This window comes from Sminthopsis crassicaudata, chromosome 4 (assembly GCF_048593235.1).
Source record: "Sminthopsis crassicaudata isolate SCR6 chromosome 4, ASM4859323v1, whole genome shotgun sequence".
In the NCBI taxonomy this organism is placed as follows: Eukaryota; Metazoa; Chordata; class Mammalia; order Dasyuromorphia; family Dasyuridae; genus Sminthopsis; species Sminthopsis crassicaudata.
The window spans coordinates 341,726,339-341,746,393 of record NC_133620.1 but is presented as its reverse complement, the minus strand read 5'-3'; the positions used below and the strand labels follow the sequence as shown (position 1 = coordinate 341,746,393).

At 34.7% G+C, this 20,055-nt stretch overlaps 1 protein-coding gene across 7 annotated transcripts in view; it reads right to left on the bottom strand.

Annotated features, from left to right (window-relative positions):
* The window catches only part of KANSL1 (KAT8 regulatory NSL complex subunit 1), a 185,133-nt gene that overhangs the window by 11,260 nt on the left and 153,818 nt on the right, over positions 1-20,055 (bottom strand). For all 7 annotated transcript variants that reach the window (XM_074260971.1, XM_074260972.1, XM_074260970.1 and 4 more), the window contains 4 exons: positions 14,666-14,775; positions 14,038-14,233; positions 5,299-5,476; positions 908-1,090 (listed from right to left, as the gene is read on the bottom strand). In XM_074260971.1, the coding sequence (XP_074117072.1) occupies positions 908-1,090; positions 5,299-5,476; positions 14,038-14,233; positions 14,666-14,775 (667 nt within the window). The remainder of the gene's footprint in view (positions 1-907; positions 1,091-5,298; positions 5,477-14,037; positions 14,234-14,665; positions 14,776-20,055) is intronic.

The window sequence follows — 20,055 nt, the reverse complement described above, 5'->3', positions numbered from 1 at the left end:
AGGAAGATGTAACTTCACCAAAACTTGGAAGAACAGAAGGACAGTCCAGGGGTGGAGCAGATAGAACTCATTTCAACCACAGAAAGACAGCATAAGCAACAGCATGGATACCTTGAGAGACTATGATAAGAATGAAGGGGACAGTTAAGTAGTCCGGTTGCACAAAGAATGACAGAAGGGAGTCATGCAAGATAAGCTTGGAGCCAGACCATGGCTCCAGTGAATGCTAGGATAAGAAGTTCATACTTTATGTGGTAGGTAAAGAAGAAATCAGTCAACATTTCTGAAACTTTATTAGCAGCAAATTAAGATTATTAAAGGGGGAAGGGGGTGCAGTGTGAAAGAAAAGTAGATATTCAAGGCAGAGAGCACTTAGAAGGCTATTACAGTAAGCTAGACAAGAAGTATTAAGGGGAGCTTCAATTAGGACTGCTGGAGGAATGGAAGGAATAGATGTTAAGTGAAACTTCCAGAGGTAAAACTAAAAGGACTTGGAAATTAACTCAATGTGGGGAATTAAAGGAGAAACAAGAGTTAAAGACAATGTGGGGTTTATAATGTGGATAACTAGGAGTCTGGTTGCACCATTAGCAGTAATAAATCTTAAGGAAAGAGGTAGGTCAACTAATATAAATGACTGGCTTCTGTAAAAGCAACCAGGGTTGTGGTTCCACAAATCCTAAGTGTCCTAAATAGTGACAGTTTATTTCCCCCAAATTCAGCAGAATCAGCAGAGATTTCCCATTGAGTTTCAAGTACCTCTCAGCCAACAAGTATTCCCAACAAGACATAATGAAAAATGAAAAATTTTGGGAAATTCCCAAGAGACAATGAAACTGAAGACACCCTAACAGATATGCACACAAATTTATCACAGCTGCCACCTCTCTCCCTCCCCAAAACTTACTGGCTGCTGCTAGAAAGGAGTTGACCAACTTGTGCCTATCTTTACGAACAGGATCAGGAAGGCTGCCCGGCATGGGTGCTCTGTGCTTGAGTGAAAGCTTTTTGGGAGGCTTGATTTTCTCAAAGGGTTTGTTCTGCCACTGAGATTTCAGCATACTCTGGAAGTGCAGACTTGTGGGAACATCTACAGGAGACACAAAACAACAGTGAAGGCCAATTAAGAAATTGGTATCCTTTATCCCCTTGGAATTGCTCCTTATATTAAATGAGTTTTCTCCATTTGTAACCACAGCTTTCCCACAGTGTTCATGGACTTTGTCTTATCATTATCTCTTTATTTCTTCCCTGGTCTGACAATAAATACAGCACATTTTAAAACTATGCTTAATTATTATTGAAGTCATTATTCACAAGCAGGTCACTTATAAAGAGCTTAAATTTTTTTTCCTTTCAATATTTCTATCTACAAGAACCTTGAGTCTCTTAACCTGACCCTCAACTAGTAATTCCTTCCTTAAAGGAAGAAGTTCTTCCCTTATATAGTGATGGTGGATAGGACTAACCCTATTCTGATCAATGAATATGGAAAAAGTTCAGGTGTTGTTAACAAGGCAGCTCTTCATGAATGAGGACAAAAAAGAAGTCGTTAATGCTCTATAGCAGCATAAGTGATGTATTTTTTTTTTAAAGTCTCTATCCAAGAAGATATTTAAAGGCAGGCTTTTAGGTTTTTGGTCAACTAGAAAGCATTAACAGAAAATTACTGTTACTTTTAAAAGTAAATTTCCTGAAATGATTTCTCATCAATTCTTCAAGTATTTTTTTATGATTATTAAAAAACATTCATTTCTCTTTCTATGGCTACTTTAAGTGGTTTGATTTGAGAAAATGTATGAATTATTCCCCCAGACAGGTAAAATTTTGCATGCAACTCTTTGACCAGTAGATGGCAATCTGATCAAATATTTATGCTCCTGCTTTGAAGTTAATTCTTTTCAAACTTATTACATCATCTGCATTTCCAGTTAAACATTAACTGGACCTAATCAAGCAAGCTAACAAAGAGACAAAGCACCTCCCTCAGTTATTATGACACATGCATCACCAGCAGAACTTCAGGTCTCATTGGTCCCCTCACTCTTTTTACCACAGCTAAGAGCCTGATAGAAGCCCAGTATCTGGCAAAATGGAAGTAGCATTGAGTTAAAAAAACAAAAGAAAAAACATCAACCACGCATCAAACTCCCCTTATAATGTGTTAAGCTATCAATTTCTGAGGGTAAAAATCAGGCATTTTACCAATCAAGAAAAATGAAATAAAGTATTGCAGAGAAGAAAACAACTGAGTAAAATACTATTCTCTGTACGTTTTAAAAAATACAAAAGCCCCAAGCTGGACAAAATTAGAAAAATAATTAGCATGTATCTATAATTGGCTTCAGGAACATATCACTTATCCACACATAAAGTCAAAGACTGGAAAGCCTGGAAGATAACAAAGTTGTATGTCCTTTTTAGTTACTCTTTCCCTACTGAGTTTAAATTCATTTCCACACCTTTTGAGTCCCTGGATAAGTAATTTCATCTCTCTCTCTGAACCAATTTCCAAGTCTAACCCTCAAAGGCTGTTACAATGAAAACATGAAAGGGAACTGGGTATTGCAATGAAAGAGCACTGGGCCTAGCATCAAAAAAGTGAGTTCAAATCCTACTTCAGAAACTTAAAACTTAACTAGCATTAGTCATTTAATCTCTCAAGTTAAGATCAAGTGAATTAACATAAAGTTTTCTGTGCAAATTTTAAAGTGCTACATAAATGATAGCTAAAGTTTCAAATTATAAAGCTATTATCATTATTAGTTTTAGCTCTGGGGAAGAAATTCTGCATAGTGATAATGATAGCTCCCAAAATATGAATAGCTGACATGAAGGGAAACATTTTCTCATAGAAAGAATGTTATACAGAGTGATTTAGGTTCCCACATCATCTCCCAAGTTTATTTAACCCATAATGTAACAGTACTTTGTATTATGGAACCTCCACATACAGTGAGAAAAAGTTTATATGCTCCTGTGCTTGGTGCCTGTCATTTTAGAGAGCAACACCAGCAGCTAATAGGAGAGAAGTCTCAAGACTAAGTGGGTAATATATCTCTGGAAGGCTTTTCCCAACGGTCAATAATAATAATGGATGCAAAAACTGCTTGAGAAAAGAATGCTCTCACAGCTAACAGCTAAAGGAGTATTAAGTTTGTCCTTTTGGTAGGCAAAACTATAAGCTCTTTATCACAAAATTTTTATTTAGAAAATAATCAATCCCTCCCCCCCCCCCCCCCGCCCCCCACACACACACAACAAATGGTGCCTCTTTCTTCTTAAACATGATTCTGCTGCCTTCCTAAAAGGAAAATTCCCATATAAAGTACAGATTGAACCAGCTGAGTTCTAAAGTCCCTCCTTTATTCTGTGTCTTTATTAATACTTCAATCAATATTGCTATCTGTGGCAGTACTGTCTGTTCTTATTGGGGTAGGGTATCCCCACTCTGCAATTTCATCCACATTCCATAAATGGAATGCTTTCTGATGCAGATTAATGAATGAATGACTCCTCTGTAATGGGAATCTTAGAGACAGGTTAAGTGACTGGCCCATCCTCTCTAGTAAGGATCAGATATAGGACTAGTACCAAAATAAATTTTTCCTTCACTGTGCCAGGATGCACCACAGCTGTAGCTAAAAGAGTAAGATTTTCTTGGAATACGAAGAACAGATTTGTCTTATCAACATGGCCTGTGTTACTATTATATAGTAGTTTCAGTTTAATGATGATTGCAGCCAGATAGATTACTTACAACTTAGCAGTTTCTTGTTAACATAGTAGATGCTCATATCATACTGCTATGAACAAAGACCCTAAAGACACTAGAATAGAGCAGAAAAAGATAACTGCAAGAAGATTGGTATATATCTGGCTACAATCCAAATACCAGAGGGAAAACTATTCACTTAAAGAATAGACAAAAATATTTTTCTTAATACTTCTCACCAATAAATTCTAAGACCTATTTGGCAATTCTGATCTCAAATCTCAAAGTCCAAGTTTCTACTTTTCACCTCTTAACAAAAGTTATATGGTTTGAGATGAGGCTTAATTAAGACAGGGAATTGGGGGGGGAGAAAAAAAATCACTTCAGATGTGTTCATAGAGGCCACAAAAAACCAGCAGCCATTCTGTGGAATCCGTAAAGCTGGATCCTGCTTGGTAAAAAAGAACTCTCTGACCACTAAGGAAAAACTACTACTTTCATGATAGAATAATATTCCCATAATTGTAATTGTGAAAGCAGAGGATAGAAGTGCATTTCCTTCTAAAGAGGTTGGATTAGAAGATCTTCAAGATTTTTGTCTAAATCAACGATTCCATGATTCCTTCTGGAACTCCATGAAGAAAGTCATTCTCTGTGCCTTTCAAAACTGAAACTCTGCCAAATCTAAAAGGTATTGTAAGCCTCTGCAGCAGAGCAGACCTTGGCTATTTTTAGGCATAGCTCTGACAAACAAAACCAAGTCAGCTATGCCTCAAACTCTGGGCAAAATGTAAATAGTATATGTAACAAGGACTGCATATCTTAAATGGGTCTTCCCATACTTTCCTATTCATTGGACTTCTCAACTACCTATACTATTTTTTGATTCTTCTGATTATCTGTTGATTTCCATGACTGATTAATCTTTTTTTAAAAAATCATACATATTTTTAATAATAATATCCCTTGTATTCATTTTTCCAAATTATCCCCCCCTCCCTCTACCCCCTCCCCCGATGAGGCAATCCCATACATTTTACATGTGTTACAATATAACCTAGATACAATACATGTGTGTAAATGCCATTTTCTTGTTGCACAATAAGCATTAGATTCCGAAGGTACATGTAACCTGGGCAGACGGACATTAGTGCTAACAATTTACATTCACTTCCCAGTGTTCCTTCCCTGGGTGTAGCTACCTCTGCATGACTGATTAATCTTAATGTTGTCTTTTAAAATATGCTCAGTACTTAACCAAAGTATAAGGCAAGTCTGATTTCTCTCTACAGCATTTACATGGAAGCAGCCCTAAACAACACTCAACTATTCTAGCCCCATCGATTCCTACCTTTTACCTCTTTTATTGAACTGAGGCTATTTTAACTGTATCTGGCACATACAAAAAGCTTTCCTTTCACTGGTTTAAGCCTATTTAAAGGAAAACTCTTTTTATTGGACAATAACAGAATGTCTTCATAATGCCTAAATTTTATTTAAGGATGAGAAGACTCCTTCCATACCCCACCCTTCCCCTGAAGTCAACTTCATCATTAGATTTGATAGTTAGAAACCCGGCTTACCATCTGGGAATGCTAATACAGGATGAACACAAGAGTCCAACTGGGAAAGGCGCTCCAAGAGTGGAGCTTCATACTGGATCTCAGGAGGCATCGTACTATTGCCACTACTTGAACCACCACAGAGCACACAGGAAACATTCACATCACAGCTGCTTCGTAAAGTACTGCTTCTGTGAACCTGCAAAGGGGCAAATAACAACTCTCAGCTCCCAGCAGTAAACCGAGACAGTCAGGCATTGTATTTTACTCCTCTTTCTGGTTCATAAGGCAAGGGGTGTGTGTGTGGGGGGGGGGGTTGGGCTTTTTTTAGGAGGAAGGAAAGGGAGGAGGGGAAGAAGAGGAGGCAAGGAAATTCTAGAACAACTAATATATAAAATAAACTCTGCGGACAGTTGGTATCAATAGTTAATCAGGATAGCACAGATTTCCAAAAACATCTTGACAACAAAATTTAGGATGATAGTGTGCTGTAGTGGAAAGAGTACTCATATGAAATCATAAAAGCTATGTTCTGGATCCATCATGATATTTAATAATTCTGTGATCTGCAGCAAATAATCTTGTGTATTCTCAGTTTTGTCATCTTTAAAACAAAGTAATTTGAGTAGATACTGAATTTCTTTCATTTAGTTTAACATTCTAAGTCCAATATTAGAAGAGGTAGAACCAGATACATTAACCATAGTACACATCAGCAATACCACTAACAGTACTGTCCCATAATGCAAAGAATTTTTAAAATTTACATTTATTTTTTTACAAAGTCCTGCTAATATTCAGTTTAAAATTCATTCCCTTTCTTCTTCATTATTCCCATGATTATTTTAATGGAATCTCTGATTTGGACAAAAAATTCCCCCCTATTTGCCCCCCCCAGGGTTCCTTTTATTAAAGCTTTTTATTTTTCAAAACATATGCATGGACAATTCTTTAACATTATCCCTTGCAAAATCTTGTGTTCCAAACCCTGCCCCTCCCCCACTCGCTCCCCTAGATGGCAAGTAGCCCAATATATGTTAAACATGGTAGAAATATGTTAAATCCAATATATGCATACATATTTATACAATTATACAAGAAAAATCAAGTCAACCAGAAAAAAAAAGAGAATCAAAATAAAATGCAAGCAAACAACAACAAAAAGAGTGAAAAAGCTATGTTGTAAACCACACTCAGTTCACACAGTCCTCTCTCTGGGTATAAATGGCTCTCTTCATCACTAAACAATTGGAACTGATTGGACAAAAATCTTAAAAATCATCTAAATCCAATCTCTTTAGGAGGAAATGCTCTTTTATGCTCTGCTTTAACAATTTAACAAAACAAGGTTTCTTAATATTTACTGCATTCATGTGTCAATCAGTATTTTGCTTTCCCCAAAAATTCATTATAATAATGACCAAAGGTCAATATTCTAATTTGTTGATAAAGAACATCTCTTCTGGCTTCTGAAAAAAACCTTTCTAAATTATACCCTAACTCCACCCCATCCCACAGACAAAAAACAAAAAACAAAAACCAGTATTCTAATTTCTCCAATTTAACAAAGGCTAATGTATTTTACATCAGTGCCCAAAACAGACAACTGGATCTAAGCCTTTGTGGGGTTCATCATAGCAGTTGTATATGGAATGTTAACCTCACACACAAAAGCTATGGTTACATTTGATATCTGAAAAGGCCTTCAAGTTCTCTCTCCTAAGAACCTAGTGATCTTCTGACTTATAGGTCAGTACCACCTTAGAGAGAAATGACAACAATAATACTTTGTCATGTGGGTTTCCTTATCACTTTGTATTCTCCTTTAAGATCAAATTCAACATTTAGAAGGGAGTTTCTCCTAATACTCTAATTTAAAAAGATTCCAGATAATCCTCTTACACAAAAGTGTTTAATTGTTATGCTCAAAATTTTACTGATAACTTTATCAGTTTCCTAGTATAGACTTCTGCCTCACCAGTAGCTGACAGCATCAGGGGATGGGTTGGGTTACAATTAAATTAGAAAATCTGGATTTAAATTCTGCCTCTGCCATATTTTACCAGGACAGAACAGTTCTCCTTCACCCTCATTTTCCTATGTCAAAAATGAAACTGAATTTGATGATCACTATAACTTCTAAATGACAAATTGCTGTAAACACTACCTGGCTTTGTGCAGATGAATTTGAGGGGGTAAAGATAGTGGAGACAGAATAACTACCTTTTAAAAGCTAATTTCTTTTAAAAAAATCAATAGCTTTTTAATTTCAAAATACATGCAAAATAGTTTTCAATAATCACCCCTGCAAAACCCGGTGTTCCAATTTTTTCTCCCTCTCTTAGAGAGCAAGTGATCCAGTATTGTTAAACATGTGCAATTCTTCTAAACAAATAAAAAAATTACTTCAATAACTCTGATAAGAAACAGTGTCTGAACTAGGGTGGCAACAATGAGAATAACAACTGGCACTTCATCTCATTTGATTCTCATTAACACTGAAAGGTTAAGTAGTAGATGGGAAAGAACTTTTTGAACTGATTTGAATTGGAAGCAACAAAGGAGAAAGTGATAAGATCCTTTAGTGGTAGAAGGGACCATACTGAGGTTTCAAGACTAAAGACAAAAAGAAAAGTACTGTTAGTAACAAACAAGAAAGTAGGGATGTTTTTTTTGGAAAGGGGGAAGGGATACAGATGTTAAATTTGAATAGCATGACAAGTTTAAAAGTACTCGATTACAACCTGCAAAAATGTGTCTCTGTCTCATGCCTTCACTATAACAAGACTAAGTTCTTGAACAATGAAAAAGATACCAATATTGGTTACCACTAAAAGAGTTTGGGTGTTCAAGGTCTTATCCTACTCTGTAAATTAGAAAATTAATAGTTCAAAAAAGAATGATTAATTTTATGTATCAAGAGTTTTTGCCTAAAATTTTAGTACTTTTTCTTGATTTTTCACATTTAAAATTCCATCTCCAATGTGTCTGATTAATCAATACTTAGAGAGTTTCTTAGGTGTGAGACTGGCTTAAATAATCATCCTTGAAGCCAAACCTGGCATTCCAACATTCAAATTAAAGGGTTGGTATCAACTTAGCTAAGAATATTCTTCATACTTTTTCTCTACACTGCCGAATAGTTGCATTTATATGGGAACATTACAAACTGCTTTTTTGGGGGGGAGCTCCAAACACTCAAAAGACCAAGAATGCTTCTGTGAAGAACTTAGTGATTTCAACCAGTAATTTAAAAAAAAAAAAAAAATTTATCTTTGTAATACTCTTGATATAGTAATCTTAGGCTTAAGGCTAGAGTTCAATAGTAAAAATGAGGAGTGGATAGGAAAGCAGGGGCAAGTGGCAAGTACTGATAATGGAAAAGAATAAGGTTTGGCACAAAACCTCAGATTCAGGGCAGGTGAGGGAAAGAATATCATCAAGACAAGTAGAGAAGTCCTAAGTGGGAGCTAGGATTCAAAGTAAATCAAGGATGGCCACATATTTATGCTAGTATTGGTTTGGGATAGGAAAAACAGTTTATACAAGCCTGATCTATCTGTGGGGTAGCTCTCCCTTCTTACTATGATCACGATTAAAAAAAGTCAACACTTCTCAGGCACACAATTGGGACAGTGAACCCACTGACATTTTCATGAAACCCATCTGCAGGCTGGGCTTTTTAGGATCAGTCATTTATCCCAAAGGGCAGGCACTAGATTTGTGTAGTATATGGATCCTATGATAATATCAAAGCATGTACCTCCCAGGAATTCAACTAATTAGATTTCACCAACCACTAATAGTAATTCTAGTGCTTCTACAGCATCATACCTACTAACTATACTACTATCACAATTCAACAAATTAAAATACCTGTGTAAGACTCAAAACTACAAGATAAATTACTTCAGAGTTCTGCCCAACTGGGTTTGTTTTCTCTATCTCTCCGTTTCCCTCTCTATAAGACAAAAGTTTTATTAGGCCATAGTATGAAAAATTCAGTTCGTCATAATGACATGGTGCAGCATGGATTTGTCAGCTGAGTTGTTTAGAATACTCTGAGTTTTATATTTGTAGTATGAGGATTTGCTGTCTAGAAATTTATAAAAGATATGAATTTGTGATGTTTAATGGTAGCCACCAGGTCAGAGTTGGCAAGATATTCAGTAAGTGTTACAATTATACAGTTTAGAAAGATGTTGGACAATTTCTACCATTTGGCTCTCCAGAGGGATGACTTCTTTCAGGTTCTTTGGGTAATCTCGAAGGTGTCTATTGCTACTATTGTGACTCAAGATCCTGCAACAATGTATATTTCACTAATATCCAAAGAGGAGACTTAATTAGCTTTTCTTGAAGTAATGCTCTCTTTATTTCTATGTTCTCTCTAAAGCTTTCTTCTTCTTTTTTTTTTTTTTTTTTTTTTTTTTGGTTATACATTAGGGGGGGAAAGAAAAAAAAAAAGAAAAAGAAAAAAAAAAAAGGAAAATTGATTGATTGATTTACATTCAGTCTCCATAGTTCACTCTCTGGCTATGAATGGTGATTTCCACCCAAAGTTTATTGGGATTGCCCTGGATCACTGAATCGCTGAGAAGAACCAGGTCTGTCTGTCATAGTTGATCATCACATAATCTTGCTGTTGCTGTGTACAATGTTTTCCTGATTCTGCTTATTTTATCCACCATCAGCTTATATAAATCTTTCCAGGCCTTTCTAAAATCAGCTTGTTCATAATTTCTTTTAAAACAATAATATTCCATTACTTTCATATGCCAAAGTTTATTCAGTCATTTCCCAGTTGATAAGCACCTATTCATTTTCCAATTCTTTGCCACCACCACTACGACCACCAAAAAAGACCTGCTACAAACACTTTTTGCACAGGTGGCTCTTTTATGATTTCTTTGGGATTCAGACCCAACAGTGACACTGCTGTACCAAAGAGCATGACAGTTTGATAGATAGCCCTTTGGGCATAATTCCAAATTGCTCTCCAGAATGGTTGGATCAGTCCACAACTCTACCAACAATGTACTTGTGTAAATTTCCTCATGTCCCCTCCAACATTTATCATCTTTTCCTGTCATCTTAACCAATTAGATATGTATTAGAAATAAGGCCTTCATCGGAAACACTGGCTATAAAATCTACCCCAACTCCCAACTCTTTGCTTCCCTCCTCATCTGTGATGTGTTTGGTTTTGTTTGTGCCATTTAAAAAAAAATTTTTATGTAATAAAAGTTATCAATTTTTCATTTCATCTTCTTTGCTATAAATTTCTCCCTCCTCCAAAGATCTAATGGGCAGACTGTTCCTTGCTCTCTTAATTTCCTTACAGTATCATTCCTTGGGTCTAAATCATGTACCCATTTTGACATTATTTTAGTATGTAGTGTGAGATGTAGGGGCTATGCCTAGTTTCTGACATTATTTCCCAATTTTCCCAGCAATTTTTGTCAAATAGTGAGTTGTTATAATAGAAGCTTGAGTCTTTGGATTTATCAAACCATAGATTATTATAGTCATTAACTACTGTTATCATGTGTATCTCACTCCATTGATCCACCACCAGTACTATAATAAGAGTTTTAGGTGTGATACTGCTAAGCCACCATTCTTTGTATTTTTTCCCCCATAAATTCTCATTCTCTCTCTTTTCTGAGGCTGGGGTTAAGTGACTTGCCCAGGGTCACACAGCTAGGAAGTGTTAAGTGTCTGAGATCAGATTTGAACTTGGGTCCTCCTGTATTCAGGGCTGGTGCTCTATCCACTGCACCATCTAGCTGCCCCCTCCCATTAATTCTCTTAATATTCTTGACTTGATCTGTTATATTGAAGCAGCCCTGCATTCCTGGTATAAGTATCAATTGATCATAGTGTATTATCCTGCTGATATGTGCTTTTATAGTGCCATACCTAATTGTCCTACCACCACAATTTAACAAATCAAAATAAAATAAATTAATTCCCTAAGATTCAAACTAGAAGATAAATCACTTCTAAAATCTGCCCAACTATTTAACAAAAAGTATTATTGAAACCAGCCATCCATCTAATTTTCAAACCATAAATGCTAAATATCAGATTTTCTAATGAGCAGAACCAGGAAGATTAGTACACTTCAACAATACTGTATGAGGATATATTCTGATGGAAGTGGATATCTTCAACAAAGAGAAGATCTAATCCAGTTTCAATTGATCAATGATGGACAGAATCAGCCACACTCAGAAAAGGAACACTGGGAAATGAGTATAAACTGTTTGTACTTTTGTTTTTCTTCCTAGGTTATTTTTACCTTCTAAATCCAATTCTTCCTGTGCAACAAGAGAACTGTTCAGTTCTGCACACATATATTGTATCTAGGATATACTATAACATATTTAACGTGTATAAGACTTGCCATCTAGGAAAGGGAAAAGTCTTGAACAGAAGTGAGTGAAAACAATAAATGTTGTAAAAAATTACCCAGGAATATGTTCTGTCAATAAAAAAGTTATAATAATAATAATAAAAATCATGAGATTTTCTAGTAATCTAAGGCTTTTGTAATTAAGACAAAGAAAATCATTCATCTACCTTATTGCGAAAGATTATGCTTAAAGCTACTATCATACATTTAAGCTCAACAAGTACAACCTGAACCAAAAATAATGGTGTGGCTTAACATCTGTGACAAAAAAAAGATTTTTAAGGCAATGAGAGTCATCATTAGTATTAAAACAAACAAACAAACAAACAAACAACAAAAAAAACCCTCTTTAATGACATAAAATCTAAACACTACATGATGAAAAATCATTACATATCAATTAAGTTTAACACACCTTACCCCTTCCCTTTTAAAACATTTCCATGTTCCTATTAACAATACCATTTTTTCAAACTTTTAGACTCAAAACCTTTATTTTACCTTATCTCATATACAGTAAGTACAAGTATCTCTGTGTACTTCTTGCTTTTCATTGTCTATTATATTGTATACCTGTTTATATATTGCTGCTCCAGCACCTGCTCAAGGTACTAAAATTATCCCCCAATTTCTCCCTGCTCTAGTCTATCTTATAGCTGAGAAGAAATCAAAAACTCATAGTAAGTACATTTTATACCAGATTAAAATGTAATTAGGCAGTTTGACAAACCAAATAATAGCACAATAAAACTGTTGCTCTCCCCAAAAAAACCATCCTCCATGACCTGCTTATGTTCATACAATTATAGAAAACACTAAGGACAACAAAAATAACCATGATTTATTTCACCACACTTGACATAAATGTCTTGTTTTAATGCAGCATTACTATTATTAATTTGCTTTGCACCACTTCCCAACAATTCTCTTTAAAAAAAAAAAAAAAAAAAAATGCTTTGATTTTAAAGATTACCTCCCAAAATTCAGAGAATCAAGTAACATGGTGAAAAATCTGCTAAATCCTTAGTTTCTTTTACTCCTGATCTAAAGATCAAGAAAAAGCAAAACTGTCCTAGAGTTTTCTCTTTAAAAACTTTATGAAAAAATTTCATCTAAGAACAAAAAAAGCCACCAAAATAATCAAACATTAATTACATTGTTTTAAATATGTTTCACAGAAAGAATCCAACCATTCTGGAGAGCAATCTGGAATTGTGCCCAAAAAGTTGTCAAAATGTGCATACCCTCTGACCTGGCAGTGCTACTACTGGGCTTATATCTCAAGGAAATACTAAAGAAGGGAAAGGAACCTGTATGTGCCAAAATGTTTGTGGTAGCCCTTTTTGTAGTGGCTAGAAACTGGAAAATGAATGGATGTCTGTCGATTGGAGAATGGTTGGGTAAATTATGGTGTATGAATGTTATGGAATATTATTGTTCTGTAAGAAATGACCAGCAGGAGGAATACAGAGAGGCTTACATCAACTGATGCTGAGTGAATCGAGCAGAACTAGGAGATCATTATACACTTCAACAATGATACTGTATGAGGATGTATTCTGATGGAAGTGGATATCTTCAACATAGAGAAGAGCTAATCCAATTCCAATTGATCAATGATAGACAGAATCAGCCACACCCAGAAAAGGAACACTGGGAAATGAGTGTAAACTGTGAGCATTTTTTTTTTTGCTTTTCTTCCCAGATTATTTTTACCTTCTGAAAACAGTTCGGTTCTGCACATATATATTGTACCTAGGATATACTATAAGATATTTAACATGTATGGGAATGCCTGCTATCTAGGGGAGAGGGTGGAAGGAAGGAGGGGAAAAATTCGGAACATAAGGGAGTACAAGGAATAATGTTGTTTAAAAAAAAAAAAATTACCTATGCATATGTACTGTCAAAAAAAAAAGTTATCATTATAAAATTAATTTAAAAATTTTTTTTAATTTTAAAAAAATGTTTCACAGTTTAAACTTTATTATTGTTTTTACAAGCTCTACTATAAAATTTACAAATCTACAAGTTCCTAAAGTTTAGAATTCCATCATCTTTGTTAATATTAAACAATTTCTGCCTTTTCCTCCATAATAGTATTCATTTCTAAATCTCAGGACTCATCCCTAATCCAGGAAGACATATGCCATCTAAAGTAATAAAAAGAATACCTCAGGAGGCACATTAATTTTTTATTTATCATGTTAAGATACATATTTGTTCCTTCTAATTCTTACTGAAAAATTTCAACATGTTCCAGGTTAGTGTACCAGGTCTTATATTCCTCCCTTTCAGAGCACACTCTTCACCCAGGACAGAAGATCAAAACATACCAGTACCTTCTTAGAGAGGGGCACAATGCTATGAGGCCGAACAAGTCTCCGTTTCTTACAACTCAACACAGGACGTGTCCGGGCTGCTCCACATGGACCATCAGTGGAAGCAGAAACCAGATTCAACCGTTGCTTTTTATGTAGCAGTTCCTCTGCATCAGAACCATCTCCTGTAGTATGGTCTGCCAAACTAGCCTGGAGTCTACATGAGAGAAGAAGTGTTAACATCTCAAAATACTCTTTTTAAGCTAAGAGCAGTTTATTCATTTTCTACTACACACAAAATAACCATATCTTCAATACAAAACACCACTATTTGGTCACCATGACCATAATTAACAAAGATAAAGGTATAATAAAGTTAGATTATTAATTTGTATGGGCTCGGATTCCTCCCCCCATATTCCCCAGTTAGGGAATTTACTGAGTCAAAAGAAAACTAGAAGATACAAATAATGGGAACCACAGTGTCTCAAGTGGAAAGCATGCAAGATACACATAGCAGAATCTTAAGCTTCTGTAACCATGTAGATAGTTATGGCATATGTGATCCAATATATTTAAACAAAATTTAGTTTACAAACAAACTATTTTGACAACTTCCTTTTTGGTGTGTGAAGACATTTAAACTTACGGATTAATAACTCCATTGATTGGTCTCACTATTCCACATGATTTGGTGGAAAGAGTCTCTGAAGTATTGTGGGTACCAAGATTTTCCAGCGGCTGAGATAAGGAATCAATCTGTAGAAGGAGGGGGTAAAAAGTGAGTGTGTCTTATCATTCATTTAATAATATTTCTACTGTGTTAAAGTAAATCATCATAATTCAGGGCAGTTAGAAATTCTAAGATAAGGCTTTTAGAGTTTTAAAGAAAATATAAGTGTTATATCACCCCCATTCTCAACCCCCAAATATCTGAAAGTCTAAAAAGCTCCTGCCTTTAAGATGACTCTTTAAAAAGTCATGGAATAACTCCATGGTTTAAAATTTCAATTTGGTATTGGAATGATAAACTAATTTTTGAGTCTCAAAAGAAGTTTTTTAATTCAACTAGCACCTCACCTTTTACTATATGTTAATAGAAAAATAACACCATGCAATTATTTACTGATACACTGATATATCTTAAGAGAAAAAAAAAATAATTTTGAGGTGATTTTTACTTTATTTAGATAGAATATGGAAAAAAATTTGAATTATATTAAATCTTCTCTGTGTAACTAACTTCCAAATATCCTTCTCTACTTTCTCTCTGAACTTAAGCCTGTCTTCTCCAAGTAACTATCTTCTAAATATTCCTCCATCGTGCCCCATCATCACCTCAAACTCACTATAAAGCAAAATAAACTTTTTAATTTTTCTTCCAAAACCTGTCTCTTTGCAAATTTTCATAGTTTGATAGAACCATATTACCAGTCACCAAGGTTCAAAAAACCCAATCATGTTTTCTTCTTCTCCATCTCTCCCTTAGCCATTAAATTCCATCAGATACCTACCAACTTATGTCAATTCCGCCCCCTGAAAACTATTTCCTTTCTACTTTCAACAATATCATCTACTAGGTCCCTTTGCTTCCAATTGCCTTTCTTTACAAGGTATCTTTGAACATAATTGCTAAAGTAACCTATCACACAGATCTGATCACATTATTGAACAAATCTGCAACAGATTCTATTATCTACTGGGTGAAACACAAACACCTTATACTTTTCAAAACTCTTCACATTCTGGCTCCATCCCACCATGTCTTTTCTGATTCACACACTCTACATGCTAGCCCAAATAGACTATCAAATGTTTTCAAATTTCATTCTGCCCTTTGTTTCATTTCGTTTGCTAAAATCAAGCCTCATGTCTTTAAAAGTGTATTATGGTCTCTTCTCAATCTCTAATAACTAATACTCTTCTCTCTCCAAGATTTAGGTTAAGTGTCCCCCTCATCGAGAGTTGCTCTTTTGTCCCCCATAAATGATTTTTATAACACTTTTTTTTTTTAATTTGGATTTCCAAATTTCTTTTTCCCTCCAGTCCCTTCCCTATCCATTAAGAAAACAAGCTATTTGGCATCAATTACACATGTGAAAACATTTCCATATTGGTCATGCTAAAGGTGGGAGGTGGGGGAAAGCAAGGAAAAAAAAGGGGGTGGAGGAATATGCTTTATCTGCATAGAGACGATCAGTTCCCTAAATGGAGATGGACAGCATTTTTCTTCATGAGTCCTTTGGAAATTATCATGGATTATTGTACTGATCAGAGTAGCTAAACCTTTTTGTTACAATCTTGCTGTTACTTGTACACAATTTTTCTGATTTTTATGGAAAAGTTTTGCATAAACTTCACATGTGCCTTCTCAATGGAGGAGGAAGGGGAAAAAGGAAAAAAAGAGAATCTGGAGCTCAAAGTTTTAAAAACAAATATTAAAAGTTGGTTTACATGTAACTAGGGAAAAATGAGATATTAAATATTGTACACAATGTTCTCACTTCATTTTGTATTAGTTCATATAAATCTTTATCTGCTTTTTCATTTCTTATAGAACAATAGCATTCCAATCACAATTATATACCACAGTTTCACTTATGGAATCTCCTCAATTTTCAGTTCTTTGATGACAAAAAAACAAAATCAAAGACCTGATATAAATATTTTTGTACATATACTTTTCCTTTTTCTTTGATCTCTTTGCAATACAGAACCACTAATAGAATTGCTGGGTAAACATAAGATGCAATTTTATAGCCCTTTGGACATAGTTCCAAATTGCTCTCCAGAATAATTGTACCACTTCACAACTCTACCAACAGTACATTAGTGCCCTTATTTTTCCACATTCTCTCCAGCACTTGTTATTTTCCTTTTCTGTCATGTTAACCATTCTGATAGATGTAAGGTGATATCTCAGACCTACTCTAATTTATATTTTCCTAATCAATAGTGATTTAGAGTATTTTTAAAAATGTATTGATAGTTTTTATTACTTCTCCTATTTATTATATCCTTTGACCATTTTATTGAGGTAGATGTCACTTAACTTTCCTCTTAGATAGCCATCTTTTCATCCTTGAAAAGAATTTTACTTAACCATTTAAAATTTTTTATTATATTTATGGAAGAGGGGCATTAAACAGAGAGACAGATGGGTAAATGATCCTAATCGTCTTCTCAAATATATAGTAAGGGCTTTTTTTTTTTTTAAACAGCCCTAATTTATCATAGTTTGTGGCTATAGTAAATACTTAAACAGACGGATGTCTTATTTTGAGACTCTCTTGTTGAGAGGCCACTAAGTAGTAGTAGAGATGACACTGGACTTGGAGTTAAGAAAATTCACATTAAAATCCCAACCCAGACAGTTACAAGCTTTGTAATGGTAGGAAATAAGTTAATTTGTGCTTCAAATTGTGCCTTAGTGGTATTCAAGGGCCTTTCCTCTTGCAAATCTATGTTCTTTTATGAATTATGGTTTTATAATCAAATCACAGACAAGAAAACCTAAAAAGATAGTGTCAACTAAAATTTCAGTGTATAAGTGTATATTAGCTGGCTTGCAATTTCTGAAAGATAATCTAATATTTTAATCTAAATAATATTCTCTCACCAACATTGAAGTACAAGAGATCCTTACCTTTTTTTTTTTTTTTGGGGGGGGAGGCACAGCCTGTCATTAATGCTAAGAAAGAAAGCACTCTTCTTTATCTCTTCCTCTTTAAATTTCTACTTTCCTTCAAAGTTTAGCTCAAGCACTACTCCTTAAAGAAACCTTTAATCTCCTCAGCATCTAGTGTAGAGGACACCTTTAGTAAAAACTTATGAAATACTCAATAATACTTTTAATTGACACACACAGATCAAGGCAACCAATTATGCTGAAATATTTATCTATCTATAGGTCAGAGGACTCAAGTTAAAAATTCTATTCCAGTGGAATATAAGCTCCTTGAGGACAAGGATTGTTGACTTTTTTTTTTTTTTTTTAAATCTTTGTATCCCCAGGATCTAATACAATGTCTTTAACATAGTACTTAGAGGACATATACTTACTGAACTTAGCAGTGAGTTCTGAAAAGTTGCAACAGTAGCATACTTAATCTCAACATTTAGGGCTTTTGCTTCATTTTGTTTTGTTTTTGAAGACAAATGTCTTCCTGTATTTCACTCTCCCACATATCCTTTATGAGGAAATTTGGGCCTTACACCAAAAAGTCAGTCGACTACTACGTAGTTATGTGAAGTATAAAAATGTTAATCCATGTAATCACTTCTAACCCACTGAATTCCCATGGGAAGACACATAGGAAAGTATAGGAAATCCAGAAAAGAGGTAATGATTTCCTGAACCAAGCTACTGGCTCTATGAAAAGGAGAATAAAAAATATGAAAGATCTTATAGAAGTAAAATTGGCAAGATCTGCCAACTTTTTGGAAGTGATAACAGTTTAAATTAACCCCCACCCCAAAACTCTGAAAGCACTCCAAACACTTACCCCATTGCAACGTATTATAATGATCTGTACATCTGTTAATACTTCTAAACACTACGTTTCTTAAAGCTAATCAATTTATTATCTGTCAACTTTGTGGCAGAGACTATATTTGCTGCTAGGGATACATATAAAGAATAAAATAACTCCAACTCTCAAGGAGCTTAAACTTTTCAGGAGAGATAACTTGTATGCAAAATGTATATGCATAGATATGCAATAAATACAAAATTATTACAAGAAAGTTAGAGAAGGAAAGTCTATGAGTTAGAAAGAGGAGGGAGTGAATTTCAGACAAGGGATACACATACAATTAATACAAAGGTTTGTAAACAGTTTAGCTGGAACTCAAAATGTAAAAATGAATGTTTATATTGAAGACAGATGAAGAAGCTGATGACAAGTTTGGAAGGGCAAGGAAAGCCAAGCAGAAAGATAAATAGAAAGCAAATTTAAATTTACTGAGTATAAGGAGTGACATGGTCAGCACTGTTTAAGAAAAATTATCTTTCCATTTCTGTAGTGAATAAATTTATATGAGAGGCTAGAGAGAAGGGAAAAAATTAGAAGGTCATTTCCATAGACCAAGAAAAAGAGGTGATAGGGGCCTTCCTTAGCTGAAATTCTGTTTATGTGAAAAGAGAATAACAGATATGAGGACACAAGACTGAAGTTTAAGAGAGAGAATGGGGTCAGATATAGATCTGAGAGTCATCTATGCAGAAATGATAAATAAAAACTCAGAGGAGTGATAAGATCACCAAGAGAGATAATGTAAAGAAAAAAGAGAGTCCAAGATAGAACGTATATAGTTAGGGGTCATGAAAACTGTTGCTAAAGCAGTGAAGTAATCTAAAAAAAAGTAGTCAAAACAGATTGAAAAAGAAAAATTAGAGACCTTTCTTGTACAAGAAAGCACAATTGGGAGGAGAGGGCAGACAACAATGTTAAATGAAATAGAAAGGTCAAAAAGGATCAAGAATGACAAAAGGCCACAGATAAGAAATTATTGGTAATTTCAGTTAAAGTGACAAGATTGGAAGCCAGATTGCCAAAGGCTGAGAAGTCAATGAGAAGAAAACTAGTGGAAAAGTTATAAAGAGCTTTTCCTGACAGTTTAGCTGAGGAATGGAAGAGGGACACAGAACAACAGGAACTAAAGGGATTAGAGGGTCTAGGTCTAGTTAGGTCTGTATATTGCAAACAACTAATGAGTTATAAATCTGTCAAGTATTTTTAGTCTTGGGTGTATGTTTTCCCTAAGCAAATACATTTCTCAAATACATAATATAAATCTACTGGAGTGTTGAAAAAAATTTAAAAAACACTCTTTACTCACATTTCAGAAACAAAACTAATGCTTTTAGATCAAATGGAATGGAAAATGTAGACCACCATCTGTCCCAAAGTGGTACAGACTTGGCATGCCACAAATACAACTACTGCATAATATGAGATAATAGACATGGAGTGCTATACAATCTTTAGGCTTAAGTTTCAGAGTGAAAAACATGAAACAAAGAATTTTCATAGTCAA